Source organism: Gouania willdenowi, chromosome 21, assembly GCF_900634775.1.
Source record: "Gouania willdenowi chromosome 21, fGouWil2.1, whole genome shotgun sequence".
Taxonomy (NCBI): domain Eukaryota; kingdom Metazoa; phylum Chordata; class Actinopteri; order Blenniiformes; family Gobiesocidae; genus Gouania; species Gouania willdenowi.
The window spans coordinates 10,294,406-10,303,792 of NC_041064.1; the positions used below are offsets into that span (position 1 = coordinate 10,294,406).

The 9,387-nt window shown below is 38.6% G+C and overlaps 2 protein-coding genes across 3 annotated transcripts; one reads left to right on the forward strand and one right to left on the reverse strand.

The window, feature by feature from the left end:
- The first annotated feature begins 83 nt into the window (after positions 1-83).
- prmt2 (protein arginine methyltransferase 2) lies at positions 84-6,669 on the forward strand. 2 transcript variants are annotated; one of them, XM_028435275.1, is made up of 9 exons: positions 84-386; positions 469-660; positions 1,676-1,837; positions 2,871-3,035; positions 3,125-3,300; positions 4,631-4,760; positions 4,844-4,980; positions 5,640-5,753; positions 5,884-6,019. In XM_028435275.1, exons 1-8 carry the CDS (start codon positions 300-302, stop codon positions 5,710-5,712), a joined length of 1,122 nt encoding a protein of 373 aa, XP_028291076.1. In that variant the 5' UTR covers positions 84-299; the 3' UTR covers positions 5,713-5,753; positions 5,884-6,019. The 2 variants fall into 2 exon arrangements, with proteins under 2 accessions (XP_028291076.1, XP_028291075.1); XM_028435274.1 differs by lacking the exon at positions 5,640-5,753 and adding an exon at positions 6,149-6,669 and having other exon boundaries at positions 86-386; positions 5,884-6,058.
- A 35-nt stretch (positions 6,670-6,704) lies between these two features.
- LOC114454661 (gastrula zinc finger protein XlCGF7.1-like) lies at positions 6,705-8,597 on the reverse strand. Its single transcript, XM_028435278.1, has 2 exons — positions 8,414-8,597; positions 6,705-8,232 (listed from the first exon to the last, which is right to left on the reverse strand). Exon 2 carries the CDS (start codon positions 8,190-8,192, stop codon positions 7,260-7,262), a length of 933 nt encoding a protein of 310 aa, XP_028291079.1. The 5' UTR covers positions 8,193-8,232; positions 8,414-8,597; the 3' UTR covers positions 6,705-7,259.
- Between the last annotated feature and the right edge of the window lie 790 nt (positions 8,598-9,387).

Sequence of the window (9,387 nt, forward strand, 5' to 3'; positions counted from 1 at the left end):
AAGTGTACAATCTCTCTACTCAAAATCAAAGGATGACTTGATATATAAATGTAGTGGGAGGATAGTTAGTGAATGTGTGGGTTTCGTTTTTCCCACAGGACGTGAATGCATCAGCGCAGTCTGTCCTTTAAACAGGAAGTGTTGACGATACTCAGTTAAAGCAATAGAATAGAAACACACCATATAATTGTGTTTTCCTGAAGTATTTCTAGATGAATATATCTATTATACAGAGTTGCTAGATCGTCTGATACAAACTTTAAGTGGTGCGTTCACAGCCCAGCGGCTCACCGACACAGATGGACTCAGAGGAGGACGGTGAAGATTATCTTCCTGTGAAAGATTATGTCGCACTGGCTGATTTCAGTGGAGACGGAAAGGATCAGGTTTGAGAACCTTCCAGTGGCACACTTTCACCCACAGCCGAGATGGTTTTTAGGGTTAACCACCGCATTTGAACCCCCACAGCTCCGCTTTCTCTGCGGTGACAGGCTGCTCGTACACGCCAAGCTCTCAGCGGAGTGGTGGTGGGCCGAGCTACGGGGGGTTAGAGGTTATGTCCCGGCCAGTTACCTACGAGAGGGCGAGGCCCCGGAGGCCGAAGAAGAGCCGGAGGACCCATGGCAGGATGAAGAATACTTTGGCAACTATGGGACACTGGTTGGAAACTTTAGTTATGCTTAATGTTCTAACGTAAATGCACAAAATGTCAGAAAAACACACGAAATGACTCCAAAAAATTAACAAAACGGCCGAATAAATGCACAAATATGTCTCTAAAACCACAGCAAAAGTGTACAAGATGACAAAAAAGACAAGACTAAGTTATTTCAAAAAGACACAAAATGACAAATTCTAGAGTGTAATAAAAACTCCCAAAAATACACAAAATGGCAAAAAAAAAACACAAAATATTACAAACATATACAAAAGAACTACAATGATACCCTGCACACAATCTGTTCAAACTCCTCCCCTCCGGCAGACGCTACAGATCACTGTATGCCAAAAAATACCTGCGATAAAAACAGTTTCTTCCCCCAGGCTGTAACTCTGATCAACGCTAAACAGTCAAAGAGTGTCAGACATCATTATTTATTATTCTAAATGCTAACATGAAGGTTGATAATGTGGCCCTCGATCAGACAATAACATTTTTGTGGCCTCTGTGATAAATCAAATCAAACTTTATTGATATAGCACATTTTACGCACGAGGCAACACAATGTGCTTCACAGTCAAAAACAAGTCATCTCAACATGACTTGCCAATTGAAAGTACAAAATACAAATTCAGAATAAAAGCTCAACATGTACATAAAAATGATCCACGTAAAGTAGGTCACACAACACATGTACACAAACACTGAAAGCAGGCATCAACATCTAACCATAAAATGTTCCAAAAATGTAAGTTTTCAATTTGCTTTTAAAAGTGTTTAATGTAGGAGCTCCTCTCAGATTTCAGATAAAAGTTGCCTATCGATTATCTACCCTATAGGATGCCACTCTCTTCCAAAACTGATTAGGTATGTTTCATAGTGTATTTTTAAAGGATACATCACAATGTCATTATGACTGTAATCTCTTCTGTCACCCTGTAGGGTTGTCCAACATTCATATACACTAACAGTTATTCAGATTGTTTTGTGTTGCTGTGTGTGTCATCGATACAGAAGCTTCATTTGGAGATGCTGTCAGATAAGAGTCGCACTGAGGCGTATCGGCAGGTCATTCTGGGCAACAGAGCCTTTCTGAAGAACAAAGTGGTGATGGACCTCGGCTGTGGGACCGGCATCATCAGCCTGTTCTGTGCTCAGCTGGCACAACCTTCAACGGTAGCGTTAACAGTCAAGATGATGGGCAAGTGATTACACACAGGGAGCCGTATTACTCTGCACCACGCTCACGTCCATGCAACACATATCAGGGAAATCTTTGGGATTTTCAACCCACAAGTTATCACACTTTCTTCCTAATCTGCTTATTGTATTTCTTGTATGTTTGTGTTACTTCTCTAGATATATAGCAGTCAACAAGGGCTTTGTATTCGAGTGTCTGCCCCACATGACCTTGGCAGAACTCGATAACTTTGGTTAGTGCTTTACTCAATGATACACTGCAAACTTCACCACAAATCGCCTGGGCCCAAGAAAGAAAGACATTTTGAATGAAAGCTAGAATTAGTATCATCCACTCAACTAAAATACTATATTATCTTGCATAAATCCCAATTTATTTTTTATTCGTGAAGAATAAAGTCAAGGGGATGAGTGGCTGCTCACGTGTGGGTGCTCTTAGAAAAACAGGGAAGAAATATGTAAAACAAAATAAATGGGGAAAACAGGCACTCCAAAATTACTAAAATCAAAATGAGGAATGATTTTTTTTAATTAATTATTATAATGGCCAAATCAGTAAAAAGCCTGATTTTTAAAAAAATATTTTAAACATCTTTTCTGCAACAGGTGGCAATGAAGGTTTTTTTCCCCCCACACATCTGAAAATGTGCTAAAATGTCAGATCAGAAGCTTGGTTTTAAGCTAAAGTTGTTTTTAGAGAAGCCAGAGTTTACATAGATCTTTAGAAAAAATCCAGTTTAAGTGGGTTATTCCAACGTTAAAACATTACATTAATTACTGTAATAAACACTGAAGTAAAACCATTCACCTATCCTCATCTATTCTCTGTGAAAGTAAACATGTGTGCTTATACTTCCATCTGCTGGACAGAAAGCCATACTGCAGGTTTTTAACTGTGTGTGTGTGTGTGCGTGCGTGTGCGTGTGTGTGCGTGCGTGTGTGTGCGTGCGTGTGTGTGCGTGCGTGTGTGTGTGTGTGTGTTTGGTTGGTTGGTTGGTTGGTTTTTGAGGTGTATGCAGTGGAAGCCAGCTCCATGGCTAACTACACCAGGCAGCTGGTAAAGCAGAACGGTTTCGAGGACACCATAACGGTGCTCCAGGGGCGAATTGAGGAGATCCAACTCCCACAGCAGGTGGATGTCCTGGTGTCGGAGTGGATGGGAAACTGTCTCCTGGTAACTAGGACTACTTCCTCTTTTGAAAAACGACTTCACACTTGGTGCCATTTCAGTAACCAAACCTCACATGGTTTGTGTTTTTCTAGTTTGAGTTCATGGTGGAGTCTGTTGTGCTGTCGAGGGACCGCTGGCTTAGGGATGGGGGAGTGATGTGGCCCTCCTCTGCTGCCCTCAGTCTGGTGCCCTGTCAGGCTGACACTTATTACTCTGAGAATATGTCTTTCTGGGATCGTCCCTATGGCCTGGACTTCACCCCTCTGCAGTGAGTCATTTGTTCACTAACTGACCTGGTTCAATTTTAGGTTTAAGATTTTTAAGCAAACAGAGAATGTCCTGAACTTTGATGTGAAGTTCAGACAATGAATTGGAGGAAATGGGGGGAGTGGAAGCTTTTTAATGTTCACAATTAGAATGATACAATGGGTAGAGGAAGAGTCAGCCTATGGGTAAAAAATGGGTTTAATCTACAACTATCTCAAGTTATGAGTCTGGGGATTTGAATTCTTATCTCTACTAATGCAAAAGTTTAAAAAAGTGTTCAGAATTACATTTTGCAATAATGTCAAAAGTTTCTAAATTATATTCAAATACACTTTTCTATAATAAAAACACACATTCGCAATAAAATCCTTACCTTAAGTATTTTTATTTGCCTTGAACCTTAAATGACACACTGTGCAACGTTATTAATGAACATTTTAGTGAAAAGTATCTGTCTTTTTTTTTTAGTGGTGACCTGCTCACACACTACTTTAATTTCGCCTTAGCCTTTAATATTTATCTACATAATATACAGTAAACATCTGCTCACTGTAACATTAGCAATGAAGTGTTTTCTATTCTTTTGTATGTTTAGTAGTGAGAGGAAAGTCCTGTTTCCTTGGTGCTGAACGGAGGTGTATAAAGTGCCTGGGAAAAAATAACTAAGTAAAAGTACATATAGAATTACTGAAAATGACTTTGGTAAAAGTTAAAGTTACCCATGAGAAAATCACTTGGGTAAAAATGTTAAAAGAGCTCACATTTAATGTACCTAAAGTATCAAAACTACAAGGTAAAGTATTTTTCAAAGTACAGTATGTATAAAAAGAAGCACAACAGCTATAAATGTTCTCCCCTCGTTCTCGTTATTTAATTTTTAGGTAAATGAAATAGATGTGGTATGACAAAACAAACACCTGAGCAAACACAAACAGTTGGTGAATCCAGTGTCTGCCTGAGATATTGATTGATATTGCCCGTAAAGAGCAACTGATTAGTTTTCAGAAACAGGTGGAATTTCTCACATAGAGCAAAAATTTAGTGGAGTTACGGTCTTTTAAATTAACGTTGTTTCCGAGATGCATTCGGGATCCCTGGGAAACCCTGACATTTTGATTTCCAATCCGCGCACGAACCGGAAGTCGTTATTTTCGTGCTCTCGGACATGCCCATTCCAGATGAATCATATTCATGTTTTAATTTTAAAGTATATATATATTTTTTAACTTTTAAATGTAGTAGAGTAAAAGTGCTTCTTAAAAAACTCAAGTAAAGTACAAATCCTTAAGTATTGTAACAAAGAACATTTTCTGATTGCTTTATATCTGCAGGCTTTTAGCGCAGCAGGAGTTCTTCACTAAACCCAAGTTCAGTCACATCATTGAGCCAAAAGATTGCCTCGCCCCTCCCTGTGACGTCCTCTTCCTGGACATGTACACTCTGCAAGTGAGAGACCTCGAGGTAATGTTGGCAGCTTGTCAACAAATGTGCACTGTCAGCAAACTAGATGCATTCATTACTAGCACTACTGTTTCATTTCCTAGGAATTAAAGGGTCACTTTCACTTCTGTGTGGAAAAGTCTGGAACTTTCCACGGATTCACTGCATGGTTCACTGTTTACTTTGAGAGCCTGGAAGCAGGAGACACGACAGTGGAGCTGAACACGGGGCCGAATGCAGAGTAAAGAAAAGCACACTTAAACAAACAATGATGTACTTTATATGTCAAGGTTTTATTTATTCAGACAATTGATTTTCAGGATAAACAGTTGTCTGAATAAATGAAACCCAAATGTTATTCAGAAAGAACTTCCTGGAATTTTTACGCGGAAGTCAAGGAAACATCAAAGAGATCAGCAGACGCCTCTGAAGAAGACTGGCAGTTGACAGTCAAAACATGTCAGGAGATCAAAATAAATTGCCTTGAAAAACAGTTGTCTGAATAAATGAAACCTTAACATTATTTTTTTTTAAAAAGACAAAAAGAACTTCCTGGAATTATTATGGGGAAGTCAAGGACACATCAAAGAGATCAGCAGGCACCTTGGTAGAAGACTGGCAGTTGACAGTCGAAACATGTCAGGAGATCAAAGTAAATTTCCTGAAAAATAGCTGTCTGAATAAATGAAACCTTAACGTTATTCAAAAAGAACACAAAAAGAACTTTCTGGAATTATTACGTGGGAGTCAAGGAAACATCAAAGAGATCAGCAGACGCCTCTGTAGAAGACTGGCAGTTAACAGTCGAAACATATCATGTCAGGAGATCAAAGTAAATTTCCTAAAAACAGCTTTCTGAATAAATGAAACCTTAACATTATTTTTTTTTTTTTTTAAAAGACAAAAACAACTTCCTGGAATTAATATGCAGAAGTCAAAAACACATCAAAGAGATCAGCAGACACCTCTGTAGAAGACTGGCCGTTGACAGTCGAAACACGTCAGGAAATCAAAGTAAATTTCCTGAAAAATAGTTGTCTGAATAAATGACACCTTAACATATTATTCAAAAAGAACTTGCTGGAATTATTAATGATGCACTTAGTATTAATAGTAATAATAGTAATTAATAGCCTGTTTTCAGGCCAACACACTGGAAACAGACTCTGTTTATGCTCGACACGCCTGTCAGCGTCTGTGCCGGAGATTCCATCAGTGGAGACATCACAGTGCACAGAAACCACACCTGGAGACGTCACATGACCGTGACCTTTGAGTGGACCATTAAAACCAGTACAGAGGACTCATACAGCTGCCAGGCAAATGCTTTAACTTTGTTTTATTCATTTTTTTTTTACAATAATTACAAAATTAATTGGTAAACTGGTGTCTTTGTTTTATCCTTTCAGGTAGGAAAAAAGAGTTTCCCAATGTGGAGGTGAAGATCTCAGCACATTTATAGAGAAGAAGAGGAGACTGGAAGCAGCATCCATTGTCTGTAGTGGGAAGAAGAGGACTTCACCAATGCAAATAGATTTTTTTTAATTAAAGGCCGCAGTCGCCCTTTAATTTTGGATTTACATTTGAAATTGTTCTTTAAAATGGTTGACCTGTATGGTTTTAGCAAACATTTAACAAATAATGACACTTTTTAAAAAAAATTAAATAAATACATGCAAATAATTTTGTAAAATGTGCTGTAAATACACTGCATATTTATAATGATGACAGTTTACAAGAAAAATCCTTGATTTTTTTTTTTATTTTTTAGAATAACTGATAATTAGGATTTAATTCCTTGTCTGTATCTGTATTTATAATTGTAATTGGAAAAAATATGTTGCTGTTATAATCGTAGTTGAGTTCAGATAATTGTAATTGGCATGGAAATTCTATAAAAACTGCCATTTACAATTTAAAAAAAACTACTTTTTCCACTACCTGTCAGTTCTCTTGAGGAAAAAAATACAATTTTAAAAATTATTTAAATTTAGGAATATACTGACAGAAAAAAGGCTTAGACACCCACACCAAAAATAAGAATACCAATATTTGCATTGATTAGGAAGTCTAACAAAATAACCAAGAAATGAAAAGCAAATTAGATGATAGATTATGTTTTATAGGGTTATTTATTAAAGACTCAGTTAGTGATAAATTTTAATTGTACTTTAGTAATTAAGAATGTAATTGTAATTTACTTTCAGGGATGAAATAATAATTTTAACTGGAAAAAATGCTGGTCACCTTAGTTGTATTTGAAGTTTTGTTTCTTCAGACAATGACTTTCAGGGAACTTTAATCACCCGACATGTTTCGACTGTCAACTGCCAGTCTTCCTCAGAGGTGTTCTGCTGATCGCGAAGACTGGCAGTTGACAGTCGAAACATGTCGGGAGAAAAAACATTTCCAGAAAAACCTCGTCTGAATAAAGAAGACAATAATAATCTCGCCGTAACTATAGATAATCGTAGATGTTATTGTAATTGAAAAATGTAATTGACCCCAACCCTGTCGTGTTCACAGGCCATTTTTACTCTTGGCTTTTGCCTTGGAGCGTGTTTTCAGCTCGGGGGGTGAGGACTCGGGTAGAAGAATCTTGGAGATTGGAATAAAAAGTGGCGGCTTTACAACTTTAGCCTCTTCCAGTTTTTTCTTTTTCTCCCTTAAGTGTTTGTCACAGTGGTTGACGAAAGTGTCGAGCTTGACGAAAGTCTTGTTGCACACTTTGCAGTGATAGGGTCGCTGACCTTTGTTGAGGCGGATGTGTAGCCTGATGTATGACGATCTGACGAAAGAACGGCAACACACGCCGCACTTAAGATCCTCGTTTGGGGGTTGGGTGTGGGGGGGTGCCGGGCTGGAGGCTGGTTTGGCTTCACCAGAGGCCTCCTGAGCTTTGTGGGACAGGAGGACGGACATGGAGCGAAAACCTGCCCCGCAGTTCTCACACGTGTAGGTCTTGTCCTCGGTGTGCAGGCGGATGTGTGCCTGGAGCCCAGCCTTCTGCGTGAACGCCTTCTCGCAGTATTTGCACTGGAAGGGCTTCTCGCCCGTGTGGAGCCGACGATGGGTCTTCAGATGTGAAGCGCGGCCGAACCTCTTGCCACAGTCCAAGCATTTGAAGGGCCGGTCCCCGATGTGGATGAGTTTGTGCGCCATCAGGTGAGAGGACTGGTGGAAGAATTTGCCACACGTGCTGCATTGGAACTTCCTCTCCTTGTTGTGGGAGGCCAGATGAAGATCCAGGTGGGCCGAGGAGATGAAGGTCTTGCTGCACACGCTGCAGCTGTGAGGGTCCAGATGTGGCCTTGGAACATAGGTGGGGCTGCTGCTGCCAGCCTGGCAGGATGGGCACGTGGAGGGGTTTTCTGCTGGGTCTGACTGCTGTAGGGGGGTGAAGCTGCACCCACACTCTGAGCAGTGGCCAGGCTGCTGCTGTTTGTCCAACATGGTGATATTTATCTACACCCAGAGCAGGAGGGGGCGGAGCCTTATTGGACACAGACAATACCTGCTCTTAGACAACCCGTAAAACCATATTTACACTGATGACAATCACACAACAGTCACAGGATGCACACTTTAGATTTAATACAACATGCATTAACCGTATGAAACTGACGGAAACGACCAGTGAATGATACGCTCGTAAACAAAGGGCTGCATCATACCGTGGTGGTGGTGGTGCTGCTCGAGACGCGCACGCGTATTAAACAGCCGTTCACACCTGTAAAGCTACACATTAAGTGGAGAATGCGGCTGTAAATGTGAAGCGGAGGCGTTTGTGTTCGCTGCCCTGGAGGCTGGATCTTTTTCTGCAGCAGCTCTGTGATCCAACCGAAGCTGCAGCATCATCTAGCGAGCGGCGGAATGACGAGATGTGTGCGCGCACGCGATTGACTTCATGCACGCGCGCACACGCACACGGTTCATTTTAGAACCACAATTCTTTTATTTTTCACTGCACAAGAAAAGCACAACGAATTATTATAATTTTTTTAAAAATATTTTTTTTCATAATAAGTGCAAGACTGTATAGAAAGAATAGTGCAAAAGATGTCGACAATAAAAATAATAATAATATAAATTGTGATGATATGAGACAATAACAATACTATTGTAGATATATAATAGTATAAGCATGCTGCTCTATGGATAATTTGTGTCTATTATTCAAACTAAGAAATAGTTTTTTCATTTAATAATTTTTTTTTAAATCACTTTTATCAAAAAACCTGTTTAATGAATGATAAAATGTTCAAATTAAATTTTTGGGTGCCAAATATTTATTTGCATTCAAACACTTTTTTGTCTTTATTAAAAAGAAAGTTGTTTTAGATTTTAAAAGATTTTTTATTTATTTATTTATTTATTTATTTATTTATTTTATTTATTTTATTTATTTATTTATTTATTTTTAAGCCACCTTTTTAATATATATTTATATATATATATATATATATATATATATATATATATATATATATATATATATATATATATATAATCAATTCAGTTCAATTCAACTTTATTTGCATAGTGCAATTTGCAACAAAGTCATCTTAATGCGCTTACGAAAAAATAAAATTCATAATAAGAAAGAGAAAACCCAACAAGACTCACATGAACAAGCATTTAGCATCAG

Excerpts from the sequence above, each read along its gene's own strand:
- prmt2 (XM_028435274.1), top strand. The coding sequence starts at position 300 with ATGGACTCAGAGGAGGACGGTGAAGATTATCTTCCTGTGAAAGATTAT. Across the intron at positions 387-468 it reads GTGGAGACGGAAAGGATCAG|CTCCGCTTTCTCTGCGGTGA; the intron begins GTTTGAGAACCT and ends GAACCCCCACAG. Across the intron at positions 6,059-6,148 it reads AGGACTCATACAGCTGCCAG|GTAGGAAAAAAGAGTTTCCC; the intron begins GCAAATGCTTTA and ends TTATCCTTTCAG.
- LOC114454661 (XM_028435278.1), bottom strand. The coding sequence starts at position 8,192 with ATGTTGGACAAACAGCAGCAGCCTGGCCACTGCTCAGAGTGTGGGTGC.